Below are 18,315 nucleotides of genomic sequence, written 5' to 3' on the forward strand. Positions count from 1 at the left end.
GAGGACAGTATTATTTTCTTCTCTTTTTTAATTTTATTATTATTTTTATTTTCAATGAAAATTTACACAACAAAGCAACCAGTTCATCAATTTCTGCATATACAGTTCAGTGACATTGGTTACTTTCTTCAAGTTGTACCACCTTTCTCAACAACCTTTTCCAAACTATTTCAGTATCATTAACACAAACTCACTGTACCCCTAAGCCTGTCACCTATCCTTTTGAGTCCTGTTGCCAATTTGATGACATATAATTCTTTGACAGAGTATAATGCTTTATGCAGACATTCTTTTCTGATTAGGCTAAACTGTTCTATGGTTCAAAGATGACTTCAGGGAATAGTTTCAGTTCAAGGTTTAAAGATGTCCTCAGGGTAAGAGTTTCAGGGGATCTTCCAGTCTCAGTGGTTCCAGAAATTCAGGATTCCATGAGAATATGAAATTGCGTTCCTCATTTTCCCCTTTTTGATCTTCTGGGTTCTTCTGTAAAATTCTTGAGCTAAATATTCAGTAATGATACCCGGGTACCATCCTGTTCTTCTGGTCGTGGTGGCACGGGCATATATTCCATTTCCTCTAGTGATTCCTGACTCTCCTTCTTCCTCTGGTGCTCCCAGCAAACAGAGACCGATTGTACCTTGGGTAGCCCACTCCCAGGCTTTTAAGACAAGACCCTAGGCACTATGCAATGAACTAGGGGGTAGAAAGAAGCACCAAAATCATCATTAGGGCAGTTGACTGGAATGTCCCAGGAAACCATGACCCTAAGCTGAGGAGGATATTTTCGATTATTCAGTAACATAATTGATTACATAAAGTGAATATTAGCTTTGGAAATTTGGCCAGAGGCAGTTTGTTGTATATTTTGGAAACCTGCAGAGTGTTTGCACCTTGCACAAACTAGAGATGGAACAAATGTTAATGGGATTGAATTGAACTGAGGCCTAAACTTAGCCTTGAAGGGTACTTCTTGTTTGTCCCTTTCTTCCTCTCAGTGGTTGCATCAGAGGTGACATGGATAGGTTTTAATCTTCCCAAATAGCAGTCTAAGTAAAAACTGTGCTTACTATGCAAATTTAGCTTTAAAACAAGTTCCTTAATCCTGCTTCTCCTTCCTTCCCATCTACAGATTGCCAGCCTTGAACCTGTCCTCTTTAAATATTCTGGTACTGCCACTGTTTCCTCCATGCTTTCCGCCCTACTGTTTCCCCCATCCGTCCAGTCCAGACAGTGTTCGTTAATGAAACCCCTGTAATACTGAGATGCCGTAGTAACTGTGTTCATGTTTTTAGAGTCAATGAACTGCTTCATATGGTGGGAAGAAATTGAGAAGTTTGAGAGGTTAGTCTATAAATGACCCTTGGCTGCAACCTGGGTCATCAAGTTCTACTTTCTTTAAGTAGAACTATTTAAACCTCAGGTCTGGTATTTTTCAGCCAATGCTAGTAGTAGGAATGTCTTGGTCTTCTTTTTGCTGGGGACTAGCATACTGAACTCTGCATTATGCTTCAGTTGAACTGACTCTTACGTTCTGGGATATGCCTTACTCACGTTGCCCTGTGGTTTCAAGGAGTTATAGTGGACTCATCAGTCATTCTCTGAGTGGTAAGCCCATTGTTACTGCTGCTGTGTTGCTAGAACCTGGAACTCCAGCGGAGCAAAGGCAGAAAGATTATTAGGCCTCTTGCTAGCTTCTTTGGATAAGAAAATAATTCTGAAGACTTATGATAGGAAGGTATGCATTTTACTTTTTCCAGTGAATAAATAAGTTTATCTTTAATAATAAATTAATTCTTTTTGTAGGGAAGGGGGGAGTTCAGTATTTCTCTTGGCCATCTCAGATCTTTGCAAGGCTTCTTGAAGGAACCACCTTCAAGGTTAACCAATTATTGTTAAAGACAGGTACCTTGCCAATTCCTAATGAGTACTTGCTTAATGCAGGCAGATGAGTGTATGTTTTCTGCTACGACCTGCCATTCAGGAAGTGACACCCACAGACTAATATCCTATGACCCAGACCAGTTTGAGTTGGCTATGGGATGAGGAGAGAGGGAGAATCATATGATAGGAAGATGAATCACTTGGGTTGCATATTTGCTTTTCTTCCTTTGAATCACTAGCTGCTTGGGGACTGGAGGAAATGAAATAAATTTAAAACACCCTCAGAGGCTGACTGATCTGGGGAGAGAAACCTTCAGGAGGGAAGGCCATAGTTGTAGGTTGCAGCAGCTTCCCATATTTCCAAGGATCTTTGAGCATTAAATTACTGTCGGCTAGAGAAGATGAATTTAATCTTTGTGGCACCTCATGTCCTGGTCTCTTGCCTATCGGATTACTTAAGAGAACCCCATTCTTGCCAGGTAGCAGTTTCTTTTTCCTGCTTTGATTTTCCTCCCTGGTTGCATTCTTAGTTTGTCATTCCTGAACTTTTTATTTCAAGGTCTTGTTAACACCCAGAGGGATAGTAAGGCTGATAGAGGAAATCAGCCATTGGTGAAAGAATTTTCTTAACTTCATTCCATAATACCCTTTTTATTTCCTTTCAGTTGATAATTTGAGTCTTTACATAATTGATTCAAAGCAACATTGTGTACATTTGTACCTCCCAACCTTGGGAATTGGGGTTTGATGGTGTTAAACTTATGGTAGACAATATAAGGTCTTGTAGGATAAATGGGATAAGAACACACACACACATACACATGATCCATGATTAAGTAAGTTAATTCCTTACTGTTTTTTTAGAGCCCTCAATACTTTCAGTGTGGTGAGATTGCCTTTCTGGGAGGAAAGAAGCAGCATTGTATTGGCATAAGATTGCTGCCAGTGACTCAAGATCTGCCACTGTGTTGGCGTCTATATCTTGCTTCTAGAAATGCAGAAATCCATTAACCGTGTTTGTTAGAAGCACAAAGTTAGAAGTAGGTATTGATAATGAGGGAAGAGAGAAGGACAAGTGAAGCAGCCAGGAAAAATGAGGAGACTTGGCACCTTCTTAGGTCACAGCTGGTTCTAGCAGTGGGTTTCTTACCTGCACATATGAGCTGATATCTTTTCCTTACCAGCTGGGGAGAATCCTGTGTATGAGTGTAAGTGAGGATTTTCTGCCTATGCCCTCTGCTTTTCTTCTAGGTACCTGCTGACTTGGTCTTGGGTCTTCTTTACTCAACTTGCCTTTAACTTACTCTTCCTCTGTTATCTCTGTAGAAGATCATTGCTGTCTTCAAACCCAAGAATGAAGAGCCATATGGGCACCTTAATCCTAAGTGGACCAAGTGGCTGCAAAAACTATGCTGTCCCTGCTGTTTTGGCCGTGACTGCCTTGTCCTCAACCAGGGATATCTCTCAGAGGCAGGGGCTAGCCTGGTGGACCAAAAACTGGAACTCAACATTGTGCCCCGTACAAAGGTAAGTGACTCATCTCTAGGGAGCCTTATTGCCTGGCCAGAATTTTCCTGGGGCCTAAGCCCTGGTAGATGTTAGTGGGAACATTAGGTCCAGTGAGGGCTATTTGTACCAAGTCTGAGGTTCTTAACCTTTTTGTTTGGCGGGCGGAGAAGATTAGGCTCATGATTTGATCATCTGATGAAAGCTATCCTCAGAAGGATACACATAAAGTCTTTGCATACAATTTCAGGGAGTTCACAGACCCTCTGATGCTCATCTATAGGTTCCCTGGATCTTTAGACCCCAGGTAACCCCAAGCTGGTTTACAACATATGTACTTTTATGGGTGACTTTCTTGGACTTCCAGCCAATCCAGCATTTAGATACAGTCTAGGGTGGACTAGCTGTTATCAGCTAAGCACTCAAGCAAGGTTCTGGCAAGAAAGATTCTAGGATGGACTGCAGGTTAGAATGAGGATCTGGCCTAAACCTCTACAGGGAGCTGACATGGAATTCTCTTCACCCGTCCTTATTCTGTAGAATTCTGGGACATGTCTGAACATACCAAAGTAAGAGTCCTCTTTCCAGGCAGATCCACTATGGTCAATGGATCGCTTTTATATGCCTTTCTTGCCATGGTCTTGTAACTCCCACCAAATAGCTAGGTGGGGTTATACGAATGAGGTGCTCATGGCCCACCAAGGGAATTGGATAGCTTGCTAATAATGCAAGTAAGGTGCATGGCACCCTTGTGGGGAGGGTGGGACCATGCAAATAAGATGTATAGAACCCTAACAAGGGGATTGGTCAGTTTTGCCATCCCATTAGGCTTAAAATGAGCCATTCCAGAGGTGGACAGTTTACTACCAACAAGAAAGAAGAGCTAGGAGTGGGGTGTGTCCTTTGGACCTGGGATTTCTGTATTGAGAACCTCCAAGAACCAGGAGACAGAAAGCTGTAATACTGAAGATGGTAAGAAACAGTGAGAAGCAGTGGCGGAGGAATGGCGGCAGCAGAGGCAGCAGAACCAGGAGACCAGCAGGAGATGGTGCGGCGGGCTTCCCAGCCCACAGAGTGAGAAAGCCAAGCACCTTCAGGAGGATGCTTGCTGATGGAGTGGGGTGCCTCTGGGCACTTGTTGGCAGAGCTAGGCTTGCTGACTCACAGAGCTAGAGAGCTGAACACCTTCGAGCTGAGGCTTATTGGAGGAGACGGGTGCCTCTGGGCTTTTATCGGTGGAGCTAAAGAGCTTTGTAACACTTGCCCGAGCAGGGCAGAGGCCAGACCAGCCCAAGAGGCCCAAGGGGCTGAGGGCCAAGAGGGCGGAGGGCCAGGGAGAGGCCTGCCTACGGGCATGGACGAGAAGCTGTCCTGACCAAAGAACTATATCCTGAGTGGTTCCGGATACTGAATTGTAACCTGTTACTTCCCTAATTAACCCCGTAATTATGAGTATTGTCTGTGAGTTCTGTGTGGCCATTGCAATGAATTATTGAACCTAGCACAGAAGTAGAGAGTACTGTGGGAGGGATAGCTGGTGTCAGATTTGATAAACGGGTTGGAGGGAGGAGGTATGTCTGACCTCTGCTTCATAGGAGTCAGCCTTGGGCTGATGCTGATGGTGATCCTCTCTCCCCCTTGTGAAGACAGAGGTCAGACGCCTCCTCCACGCAGTTTTTACATCCACACTTAGAATCTTAACTTTGTGTTATAGACTCAGCTGAAGTTCTCATAAGGGTTTAGACCATCCCCCCAGAAAAATGTGTTTAAATACAGAATTGAATTGGATTCACTTTCAGGAAATTTACTGATCCCAGGTTAAGGACCCCTGTACTATGAAACTTTCCAGGGGTTACGAGGGGAGGGAATCTGCTGGTCAGCATATGAACATTTAAGAATCCGTCATCACCCATTGAGTATATGCATACCTGAGGTTTAGTAACAACTTAAGGTGAAACTCTGATTTGGTTCCCTAAGGCTGTAGGGGCAGCTCTGTAGCTCCAGACAGGGTGTCTGGGTCTTGGCCCTCTTTGAAAATGATGAAACCTGTAAATCCTGTCCCCAGAAAAAAACACACATATTTATAATCATTGTTTTGCATATAATTTCAGGGGGATAGTTCATAGTCTAGTTGAAGTCCATCTCTTGACCCTCTAAGGACCACGGCATCTAGATTAAAAATCCCTGCTTGAAATTTTCTTTGCAGTTTTAGGTTGCAGACTCTGAGGGCAAAGAGATTGATCAGCAGACAGCAACTTCCCTTCAAACCTGCTTTTCTTTTTTCCCTGGGTGTTTTAGAGGAGAATGTGATATAGTAGATGTTTTGTTGTGTCTACTCCTTTGCCACTAAACTCCCAATCATAAGGCAGCCAGTTAGTAAGTTTGTAGAAGTCAGGGACCATTTCTTGAGATTTCTTTTTCCCATTCTCAGCACCTAGCAAAGTACTAATAGCATTCAGTAAATACCAGCTGAACCGGTGAGTGAGCATCACGTCATGAGAAGCGATACCAAAGATGCCCCTGCATCAGATCTATGGAAGGAGTGTTTGGCTGGCTTGTCATTCCCATTGGACTTCTAATTGGCTGCCTGGCCTTGAGTAGCTCATTCCATCCCTTCACGCTTTAGTTTCCTCTGTTCATGCAGTTAGTTAAAACAGCACGCTTTTAATATCCTGTATGATAATTAATGCTCCTAAGATCTCCTGTCTAACCTGAAATCCTCCTGTTAGGGCACTGCTAGACTCCAGAAACTTTAAAATACTCTTTGCTCATCACTCTGTAATTTCCTTCCTTTGCTAGGCAGATAGCAGGCTGCCCCTGGCCCTGTGCCTGCCTGTTCTGACCATGTTTCTGGAGTGCAGTACCTGAGAATTAGAGGGCTTGAGTTTGAATTCTGGCTCAGCAGCTTTTTATTTGGGTGACCCTTGTCTGAGATGCTGAAACCCTCCTATGCTTAGTTTCCTCACTGTGAAAAATAGGAATGTAAATAGTTCCTGTTTTATAGGGTGATTATCAAGATTACACGAAATAATACACGTAAAGCATGTATGTAGCGCAGTGCCCTGGCATGATGTCAATGGTCTGTATGTGTTAGCCTGTGGTGTCGTTATGAGCTATTGTAATTACTAATGTCACCCCACAATCCCTTTCTTCCCCATCCCTGGTCTTCCTCTTTCCCTATTAGAGAACCTTAATGAGACCTGAGGATCTTTTGCATCAAAAAGTCAGCAGCAACGAAAACACTTGTATTCTGTGAGTCTGAGATGAGACAGAACTTTGCAAATTTAAGAGACAGCTGCTGGAGGATAGAAAGAGGAAGTCTGTCCCCTCTCTCCCTCCCCCACCCTTGTGACAGGATTCTGTCCAGTTGATCAGAGTATCTGTCACTATGGAAACGGGACTCACTTGCAATGGAGCTTCACATAGTAAGGCTCTAATTCTTACTTGCTAGTAGTCTTTTGGTGTCCCGGTGAGGTTCCAGGTTATGATAGTTTCATTACTTTTAAGGGAAAAAGTGGTTTGTTAAACAAAAAGTGATCAAAAGTAAATCTTGGAGGGGGAAAGGGTGGTTTATGGCTTGCATTGGTTTGAGAGAGCCAGGGTTTGCCTTAGGAAAACCCTTTCTGCCTTCATTGCTATGGCAATTTCCTGATGTTGTAAGGGGGGAGTGCCTGCAACAGTACTTTGCACATCTGTTTTAGGACTCTGTTAACACTGAATGGATGGATGGAATTATTTTGAACTATCTGCCGCCAAGGTATATGGGCAAGATAATTAGTTATTTGTAATGAATTTTGCAAGGCTTAGGAAAAGAAAGGATTATCCTATAAATTTGATCTTAGGTGTTTGTATGGTAAAACCCACTGGTTGCTATCTCATGCATTCATTCATTAAACATTTAATGAGCATGTGCCAGACACTGTGTTAGGTGCTGGGGATGCTAATGTGAATAAGATGTTTTCTACCTCCTCAAATTGTATTGGTCTTAAGAGAGAAGTTAAACATACATACAAATAAATAATTGCAAGACACTATGATAAATGTGATAGTAGATATGTATACAGACTATAGTGATGTCACTGCAATTTGACAGTCAGGTGTAATCCTGACGGCTAATTAAAAATTCTTGTGAATAGGCAATGCATACAAATAGTGCAAAAATAAGACACAGAAGAGTAAAGAGAAAATTATTCAGCTTCCCTCCCACAGCTGTCTCCCAGACACCGAGTTTCCTTCCTCAGAGTCAGCTGTTATCACTAGTTTCTTGTGTAATATACCAGATACAGTCTATGCATAAATATAGCAATATATTAAAAATTAAAACCAATTTTCATGTGTTTATTTTCTAAAATATGAATATTTACACATAGTAAAAAAATTCAAAAGTAAATAAAAACATATAAATTACAACCTGTTTTGTTTTTAATGATATTGTGTTTTTGATGGAAGGTTTACACAGTAGTTTAGGTTCCCATTCAACAATTTCACAAGTTGTTCAGTGACATTGGTTACATCCTTCACAATGTGTGAACATTCCTATTATTTCCATTCTGGTTGTTCCATTTCTATTAATCTAGTTTCCCTGTCCCTTTACCTTCTCATCTTTGTTTTGAAGTAATTGTTGCCTGTTTGGTCTCATATAGGTGATTTTTTCAGGGAGCACAGTACTCATAGTGATATTCTTTATTTTGTGAGCAAATCTTATTTAGCTAAAAGGTGACCTCAGGGGCTTATTTCAGTTCAAGGTTTAAAGAGAATCTCAGAGCAGTAGCCTCAGGGAGCCCTCCAGTCTCAACTGTACAATCTGTTTTTATTTGGAGAGAAAAATATGCCTCCCTTAGATAGGCTGTCTCCTCATGTGAGGCATTGGGCCATCACCTCCTAACCTGGAGGGTGGCTGTATTAGGGTCTATCACTCTAGCTGCTCTTAACAACCCCGAACCTCAGTGGTTTAACACAGTAAGAGTTTATTTCTTGCCCATGTCACAGACCCATGCCAGTTAGGCAGCTCTCCATGTAGTGACAGGGGATCTAGGCTTCTCCCGTGATGTGGCTCTGCCATCTTGGGGCCCTTCATTTCCAGCTGCACAGATTGGGGAATGGTGGACTAAGGGTCATGTGGGGGATATTTGGGGCCAGGCCTGGAAGGAGTGTGTATACATCACTTCATCCACATTCCATCGGCCTGAGCTGGTCATATACCCTATCCTAGCTACTAGAAAGGCTGAGAATGTGTTCTTTTTGTGTGTTCTGGAAGAGGAACAGGATTGGTGGGCATCTAGGTGTTCTCTGCCATAGTGGTCTGATTCCTTAAACTTGATTCTAACCTGGATATCTCTGCTCTCTCCACTATAGGTAGTACACCTGGCCAGTGAGACCTTCAACTATAGTGCCATTGACCGAGTGAAGTCCAGGGGCAAGCGGCTTGCGCTAGAGAAAGTGCCAAAAGTTGGGCAGCGGTTTAACCGCATCGGGCTACCGCCGAAGGTATGGACTGAGGTTCTGAACCTATGTGGCTTCTCAAAGGTGATGTGTGATGATTTTAGTGGCATAGTGATCCAGGTGGTGAAGGAAGGTACCTGCAGACTCACAAATGCCTTGCGAATAGCCTGTCTTGAGGCTTTCTGTCAAGGATCTGAGGTTTGGGGAATAATTCTCCAAAAAGTAGGAGACCCTAATGTTCTCACTTTACCCCTCTGAGCCATTTGAATGGGCTTCTTGAATTTGTCTGGGGAATCATTGTCACACCCTTTTCTCCTGTAGTTGCAAGGAAGTGAAGATTTTGAAAATGTTCCTTTTCTCTGATACAAACTCCACAGGGCCTTGGTGGGTACCTGACTTCTTCCCTGGGTCTTTGGACTTGGGCTGTAGGGAAATACCTTGTGTTCCTCACTCTTGGTTCCAGGTGGGTTCATTCCAGCTCTTTGTTGAAGGCTACAAAGATGCAGACTACTGGCTGCGGCGTTTTGAAGCAGAGCCACTCCCTGAGAACACTAACCGGCAACTACTGCTGCAGTTTGAGCGGTTGGTGGTGCTGGATTACATCATCCGCAACACTGGTGAGCAGCTGTAGGTGGTCCCTTGCCTTGTGCCAGATGGTGGAGGCATGGGGCCCGGGGAGGCCTGGAGGCTTGCAGGGTTTGGAAATCAGAATGTCTTACCAGGATGAGGTTTTTCTAATCAGGGTGATTATGCACATTTGGGGAGGGTCTCAGAGAACACTTTCCCACATCAAGCCACATCCTGTGTCGTTATCAGAGGTGGTAAGGCCTGCAGCAAGTCTTTATATTTATCCTACCATTTTTCCTGATCCTGGACAGAAGACACTTGACTCTTCCAGAGCTCTGTGATCTTATCCTTAATCCCCAGTCATTCTTGTGACTTTATGTCTAAAATGACAAGACTTTGATGTCACAAGTCATTCTTGTGACATCAGAGTCTTGTCTTTTTCTGATATCTTGAGGCAGATGCTTAGGTCATCAATTCTTAGCCTTTCTCTTTTTCTAATAAATACATTTTAAAGGCTTAACTTTGATTTTAAGCACAGCTTAGCTGCATCCTACCAAATTTTTTCCATTGTTATCAGTTCAAAATATTTTCTGACTTCCATTGTGCTTTCTTCTTTGACTCATAGTTTACTTAAAAGAATATTTTTAACTGTTTATTATGGAAAATTTTAAACATTTATAAAGGTAGAGAGAGTGGTGTACTTATTACCTATGTACTCGTTACCAGCTTGAACATTTATTACGTAAGGCACCACTTGCTGCTGTCCCCATTTCCTGCTGGACTGTTTTAAAGCAAATCCCAGAGATCATATCATCCTATCTATAAATGCTGCCATATGTCCCCTAAGAGATAAAGACTTTTTTTTTCGGTATAACCACCATCTAATGTCTTGTGTGTTCAGAATTCCCCAGTTGACTCAGAAATGTTTTTATACAGTTGATTTGTTCAAATCACAATCCAAACAAGGTCTAGATACTACATTTGCTAATATGTTTCTTAAGTATCTTTTAATTTAAAGAATGCCCACCTCTTTTTTTGTTGAAGAAACTGGGTTATTTGCCCTGTAGAATCTCCACATTCTGGATTTGGCTTACTTTCATCCCTTTGGTGTTATTTAATACGCTCTCCATCCCCTGTGTTTCTTGTTAAGTGGCAAGCTAGGTCTAACCACAAAAACCAAAAACCCATTGCCGTTGAGTCAATTCCGATTCCTAGCGACCCTATAGGACAGAATAGAACTGCCCCATAGAGTTTCCAAGGAGCACCTGGTGGATTTGAACTACCAGTCTTTTGGTTAGCAGCTGTAGCGCTTAACCACTATGCCACCAGGGTTTTGTCAAATTTGGGTTGGTACATTTATTTTGACATAATTTCAGAGTAATAGAAACATTGCAAGAATAATATAAAGAATTTCCATGTATTCTTCACTCAGGTTCCCTAAATGTTAGCATTTTACTACATTTGCTTTATCATTCTCTTATCAGAGAGAGATATATTTATGTGTGTATGTGTATTTGTTCCTTAACAATTTGAGAGTAAGTTGCAGAAATGTTACATCTTTATCCCTAAATACTTCAGTGTATGTATTTCCTAAAAACAAGGATATTCTCCTATACAACAACAGCAGCACAGTTATAAAATTCAGGAAATTAACATTGACACAATGCTATTATCCATCTAACCTATAGACCATATTCAGATTTTCCCAATTTTCCTCATAATATCCTTATAGCAAAAGAAAATTCTGGTTCACATATTACATTCAGTTATCTCTTTAGCTTTTTTTTTTTTTTTTTTTCAATCTGGAACAATTCCTCAGTCTTTCTTGGTCTTGCATGATACTGACATTTTTAAAGAATACAGGCCAATAATTTTTAGATTATCTCTCAGTTTGGGTCTGTCTGATGTTTCCTCATTATTAGATTTAGGCTATGCTGGTTTTGTCAGGAATACTTTGGAGTGATATTTTGCTGTCTGTGAATCATGTCAGAAGCCACATAGTGTCCTATTACTGGTAATGTTCACTTTGGTTAATGTGGTATCTGTTAGACTTTCTTTACTGTAAAGTTACTTTTTGTTCCTTTGTGGGGGAGAGGCTCTGAGACTATGTAAATATCCTGTTATTCAAACTTTCATCCACCAGCTTTGGCATCTGTTGACGATGATTGCCTGGATCAATTATTACTATGATGGGTGCCAAATGGTGATTTTTTTCTAATTCTGTCATTCCTTCTTCATTTATTAGTTGAAGTTCTACTGTAAGGAAGTGCTTTCCTCCCCCCCCATTCATTCATTCAAATATATATATATATTTGTGTGTGTACGTATACGTATATATGTATCAGTATGGACTCATAAATTCTTATTTTACTTAATAAAGTATAACTACTTACTGTCATTATTTATTTTGATGTTCAAATTGTCCCAGATTTGGCCAGTGAAAACCCCTTTAATCTTACTGTATATCATTTTGGTAGCCCCCATCATTCTTTGAGCACTTTGTTACTTTCTGTCATAAAATAATAAAGGTTTATCTTATACTTTTCTAGTCCCAACCCTGAAATCAGCCATTTCTGCAAGGAGCCCTGGTTTCTCTTATTGGGCAGGTATTTGGAAGCCAAGATCCAAATGTTAGATGTACTCATTGTTACTGTGGTATCATTGCTTCTGAGACCTCCTAGTGGACAGAACCACACCAAAAAACCAAACCAGGAATGGTCACAGGGAATATAGGGTGGAGAAGAGGATTGTGCTATCTCATTAGGGCGAGAGCAGCTAGGAGTACATAGCAGGATGTGTATAAGTTTTTGTATGAGAGACTGACTTGATTTGTAAGCTTTGACTTAAAGCACAATTAAAAACAAAACAAAACAAACCAAATCTGTTGCTGTCGAGTCAATTCTGACTCATAGCAACCCTATAGGACAGAGTAGAATTGCCCCATAGAGTTTCCTAGGAGCACCTGGTGGATTTGAACTGCCGACTCTTTGGTTAGCAGTGGTAGCGCTTAGCCACTACACCACCAGGGTTTCCCATACACACACACACATGTATATAAAACTTCACAAAATAATGTCATTGTCATTATTATTAGTGTTATTAATAAACTTTTTATTGTGGAGAATTTTGAACATATACAAATAAGCAGAATAATGAACCCTTGTTTACCCATCATCCTAGCCCCAACATCCACCATTGATCAATAGGCCAACCTGCCCCGTTTACACCTCCTTTCATTTACCTCTTTTATTAATTTAATGTAAGCTTCATATATGATTTAATTTCATTCATAATTATTTCATTATGTATCTCCAAAAGGTAAGAACTCTTAAAAAAATATACTATTATCACACCTTAACAAAATTAACAATATTTATTTGAATTTACTAATATATTTACCCATTTTATTACAAAATTTCTTTTTGCCTCTCCAGGCTCCTATTTGAGATTCTTTTCCTTTGACCTGGAGAATATTTTCTTACTGGTTTCCTGGTGATGAATTCTCTGTTTTTGTCTGAAAATGTCTTTATTTCTTCTTTATTTTGGAAGGATATTTTTACTGAGTATAGAATTCAGGGTTGGTAGTTATTTTCCTTCAGTAGCTTGGGGAAAAAGTATTCCATTGTCTTCTTGCTTCCATGGTTTCTTCTGAGAAGTCAATTGTCCATCTATTGTTGCTTCTTTGAAGATAATCTGTTTTTCTTTTGCTCTCTTTAAAATTTTCTGTCTTTGGTTTTCAAGTTTTACTATGCTGTGCCCAGGTACAGTTTTTGTTGTATTCATACCTATTAAGGATTAACAGGGCTCTTTGAATCTGTAGTTTGTAATCATTTGTCAGTTTTGGAAAATTCTCAGCTGTTATTTCTCCAAATATCCAATTACCCATTTTCTTCTCCTCCCCTTCTGGGATTCCAGCTACAAGTATATTAGATATATCATATTTTGATGCAAATAATGTGTACCTTCTACATTTGTTTGCCAGCTGCCCTCCCCCTGTGTTTTTTTAAGAGTACTATGCTAATTTTTTTTACAGCAACATGAAAATACCTCCTGGTTGGGGGGTGAGTGTGGCTGGCAAACAGACATAGAAGGCATGCATTTTTTGTGTAAAAATATGGTACATCCATTTATACCCCCACCACCACCACCACGTGCTTCATCCTCCTATTTTTTTCTGACCTGTCTTCCAAATCACTCCTTCTCTGGTGTGATTTACCATTAGGCTCATCTATCGGATTCTTAATTTGGTTATTGTATTTTTCAGTTCTGGAATTCCTACTTGATTCTTTTTTTATAGATTGCTGTTTTCTGCTGATGCTTTTAGTGTTGCCTTTTATCTTCTTGAACATTTTAAAGTTTGTGTCAGATATTTCCATCATTTGGAGCCCCTGTGGGTCTGTTTTAATATTCTGTTGTTGCTCATTTATGGCATCTTGTCTCTTTCTTTGCCTGGTTATTTTTGATTGTCAGGTACTGTATATCAAAAACTGTAGAACTATTTGGGGGCTAGGATGCTAATATAAATCCTCCCTGAGAAAGGTGTTTGTTTTTGTCAAGCAGCTAGGGACCACAGCAATCTAGGATCACTTTAATCTAATTTCAGGTTTGAGGTGAAGCTGGACTTATTTCTAGGGTATAACCCTTTGGGTATCAACCCAAAGTATGGGTGATTTACTGGGCTCCCCTCATGCTTAACAGGCACTAGATTACAACTTTTGTCTCTCTAGCTCCACAAGGCTGTTAGAATACTACTTCACCTCTCAGCCTCTAACTCTTTTCAAATCAGCAGGTGCTCTAGGAGAAAAGATGCCACAAATGCTGGGCTCCTCTCTCTAGATTTCCTTCCTTTCCCAGATCCTGACACTGTAATTCTTAATGGTTTTTTTTAAAATTGTTCTCAGTGGAATAGTTGGTCCAGGCATCCAAAATAACTAGTCCATCATTAACTGGAAGTGGAACTCACTCCCGTATTCTCTGCTAACTTTGTTTCTGTCCACAGATCGAGGCAATGACAACTGGCTGATTAAATATGACTGCCCAATGGATAGTTCTAGCTCTCGGGTAAGAGGTTGATCCATATCTTGAAGAAAGAGATGAGGCAGGGTGTCTGTATAATATGGAAGCGTATAAATGGTCAGAGACTTAGGTCACATTAAGTTCAGAAGAATCACGATGGCACAGGTGTTTAAAAGTGATAGAAAAGTTAATATTTATCGCCTTTTTCAAAATTTTTTAATTGACTTTATTTTTTAGAGCAGTTTAGATTTATGGTAAAATTGTGTAGAAAATAGAGTGAGTTCCTGTATACTCCTTCTCCACTTGCTTGCTATACTGGTGTCACTAACATCTTCCATTCTTGTTGTAATTTGTTACAGTTGATAAACCAATATTGATACATTATTATTTACTAAAGTCCGTAGTTTACATTACGGTTCTTCAGTCCGTGTTAGGGAATGCTCCTCTGGTTAATGTTAATAAGAGCGGCATGAAGAAAAGGTCAAGTAAATTTGGAACTGTATGTTTCTTGGAGATCCACATTGCACAGTAGCATAGTAAAGGTCTGAGCAATACTGCATTAAATGAACCTGTTTAACTCTGGCCCAGTGATTTCTAAACTTTTTTGACCATGGAACACTTTTCTTCCAACAGAGCACAATTCCACAGAACACTTGTTTAGAAAAAGCTGCGGCTTGCTTTACCCTCTTGTTCCTTTCATCCTCATCCTCTACCACACTTCTCTATCCCCGCTTAGTCTGCGTGGTTTTCAAAATTAGTGGGATGGCTTCCTGGAGAAGGTTGTTTTTTTTTCCTTATAGTGCGTCTGCCTCATTCTCTCACACAGGTAATCCCTGACTTATTGACGGGGCTTCGTTCCAATGACTCCGTCATAAGTCAGTTCTGATGTGAGTCAAATACCTCATTTTTTTTTTCTCATTATTATTGCATTTTATTATCAGTATCTTTATAACTCCAATTTTTATTTGTCTTTGGGGGTTGGCACGAGAATGATAACACCAGCAAACGATGTGCTGCAATGCGTGTGTAGTAGCTGCAATGTTGTGTGTAGTACATATTACTAACGATAAAATGTCAAAAAAAAAGGGTCAGCCCTAAGTATGCTTCCTTGTAACTTGAATATGTTGTAAGTTGGGGACTACCTGTAATGGTTCTCAAATTTTGTGCGTCAAAATAACCTGAAGACCTTGCTAAAAATAGTGTAGATTCCCCAGGCTTTCCCCCAGAGATTGATTCTTCAGGTCTGGGGTGAAACTCAGGGTTCTACATTTTCAATAAGGTATCCTGGGGGATTCTGAGGTGGGTGTCCTGGAACCACAGTCCCTATTTCTGGATGGCACCAATGAACCTGAAGCATGGATTCAGGTAGGGAGGCATGAGAGTCCCAGATACGGGCTGTCCCATGTGACCTACCACACTCTGTTTGCATTCACCTCTTGTGCCTTTCCTTTTTATGTATCACTGAAGCACGGAAACAGACTCCTTTGTGCGAGAGCAGCCAAATGTTATCTTCCATGGTTGTTATCTCACTGGAAAATGTGGTCACTAGAATGAAGTGGCTTCTGAGTCAACGGCCACAAAACAGGACCTTGGCCAACAACATTGATTCTTCTTCTTTTCATACTCTCAGGATTCTAAGTGCCTTTCCCTAGGAGTAATGACTTCTAATTATCTCTTGTTGTTGTCATTTCCCTTCTTATCAAAGGTAGTAGCAGCTCCTGGAGAAGTATACATTTTCCTAAGATGAGAAAGGTACTCTGAGAACCTTGAACAAGCCAGGTCAGAGGTGCCATAAACGTACTAAGTTCGGGTAACAATATGGAAACCAGTTCATAGGATAGCTCAAAATACATTGAATAAGGGGAGTGGCTGAGGGAGTTGAGATAGAATGCTTTGCTTCTTTAAAGAGCCTGAGACAGATGGGATCCTATCTGAAAGTAATTAGTCTCTCCTTGCTTTTCAGGACACAGACTGGGTGGTGGTAAAGGAGCCTGTTACCAAGGTGGCTGCCATAGACAATGGGCTGGCTTTCCCACTGAAGCATCCTGACTCCTGGAGGGCATGTAAGTCTCAAGACCACTGTGGTCTGGCTCTTTTCTCACTTAGTCTCAGTTTTCTCATCTGTGCAATGGAGAAAATAGTATCTCTATCATAGGATTGTTCTAAGAATTAATACTGGTTATGCACTTTAACACAATGGCTGACACATGACAACTACCCCATGATGTAAGCTATTATAATTTTTACTTTATATTATTCCCATTAGAAGCATGAAGTTTTATTTTTTTATCACTACTTCCCATTCTTCTGATTTTTTCTGAGGATTAGCTTATTATAATGTACTCTCTTTGTATCTGTAAATATAAGCTGCTGTCAGTGTTCTATCTTCCTTGCTAACATCCTAAAAGCTAGCCCCTACCCCGTTAAAACTGAAACTTTTGGGAAGGGAGAGAAATATAAGCAGGAGTCACTAGCCCCTTCTGCAGTACTACTCTGTCTCTTCAGAAAGACCGTCTTAATGTCTCACTGGCAAGTAATTACTTCTAGATAGGCTGGGTCTTGGAAGGTCATGTACTGTCTGGGAAAGAGCACAGGCTCTGGGACTAGACGGACTTGGGTTTCAATCCTGGTTCCTCCACTTACTAGTGTAACTTTAGGGTTAACAGCCCTTGTAAGTTTTCTTTTCTGTTGTGTATCAGGGAAAGAGGGGTTCTGTCTCTCGCAGCACTCTGATGGGCAGAGGACACAGATGGACAGGGACTCTTCAGCTCCAGCTTTGTTTTGGGCCTTTCCTTTTCAGATCCTTTTTATTGGGCCTGGTTGCCACAGGCAAAATTCCCATTCTCTCAGGAGATCAAAGATCTGATTCTTCCAAAGATTTCGGACCCAAACTTCGTCAAGGACTTGGAGGAGGACCTGTATGAACTCTTCAAGGTTAGCCTTTGGAACCTTGGTCTTATTACCATAGAGGAAGGAATTCCTAATGATATTTCTAATTGGTCCTGATACAAGCTGAGGGGATGGCTAATACCCTTCTGACTTGAGTTAGCCAATGGAGGTCAAGATTCCCATATGTGGACAGCAAGACCTAGTTCGGATTGGTTTGAGAGAAATTGACAACTGCGATGGATTGCACTGGTGTGTATCCTGTGCTCCATGTGGCTGCAGTATATTCACAGAGCTCTCATTTCCAGTTGGAGCACTAGGAGCCTAGAGCTCTGAAGAGCAATAATGAGATTCAGGACAAGATATTTACTTGTTCTGTTTCCTCATCTGTGAAACAGGAAGAGCTTGGCGTGGTAGTTAACTTCTCCAAGCCTTTTTTTATTGGAAAGTTTCTAATTGGGGGAGAAAATGGGCTCCTCTGAGGGATTTATGCAGGTTCTATCTCCATCTCTTCTTTTGCAGAAAGATCCTGGTTTTGACAGGGGCCAGTTCCATAAGCAGATTGCTGTCATGCGGGGACAGGTGAGCCTGGGACATCCTCCAGATGCCTTTCCTGGGATCTCTCTGGGAAATATATCCTCATGTTGAGCGAACGTGTAAAGCTTGTGTTTTGCAGCCCTTTTTAGTCTATGACATATATATTTGTGACTCTGCCAGGACACATGAGAGAGGAAAGGTAGCCCTCCCAAATCTCCCATCTCTTCCATGTTACCCAGTGTTTTGCAAAGCACTTACTACGTGCTTATCTCTGTGCCAGTTGATGGATCATTCATCAGTAACTACACCTAGTCCTCATGTTGCGCAAGGCAGGTAGCTTGGTGGTTGAAAGCTGGGTCTGGAGTCAGGTCACTTCTCCACTTAAGAAGCTCTGGGGCCTTGGGCAAGAGCCTCTGCTTCCTTGTTTATAGGATGGGACAGTGATAATAATTGGCAGAGGTGGCTGGAGGGTAAATGAGA

The 18,315-nt window shown here is 41.1% G+C and overlaps 1 protein-coding gene across 1 annotated transcript in view; it reads left to right on the forward strand.

The window, feature by feature from the left end:
- Positions 1-18,315, forward strand: part of PI4K2A (phosphatidylinositol 4-kinase type 2 alpha) — a 38,813-nt gene that overhangs the window by 14,817 nt on the left and 5,681 nt on the right. Inside the window, exons 2-8 of the mRNA XM_049855192.1 lie at positions 3,208-3,408; positions 8,743-8,874; positions 9,293-9,446; positions 14,396-14,457; positions 16,376-16,475; positions 17,213-17,346; positions 17,821-17,880. Coding sequence (XP_049711149.1) covers positions 3,208-3,408; positions 8,743-8,874; positions 9,293-9,446; positions 14,396-14,457; positions 16,376-16,475; positions 17,213-17,346; positions 17,821-17,880 — 843 coding nt within the window. The remainder of the gene's footprint in view (positions 1-3,207; positions 3,409-8,742; positions 8,875-9,292; positions 9,447-14,395; positions 14,458-16,375; positions 16,476-17,212; positions 17,347-17,820; positions 17,881-18,315) is intronic.

The sequence above is a fragment of the Elephas maximus genome, chromosome 16 (assembly GCF_024166365.1).
Source record: "Elephas maximus indicus isolate mEleMax1 chromosome 16, mEleMax1 primary haplotype, whole genome shotgun sequence".
NCBI classification, from domain to species: Eukaryota; Metazoa; Chordata; class Mammalia; order Proboscidea; family Elephantidae; genus Elephas; species Elephas maximus.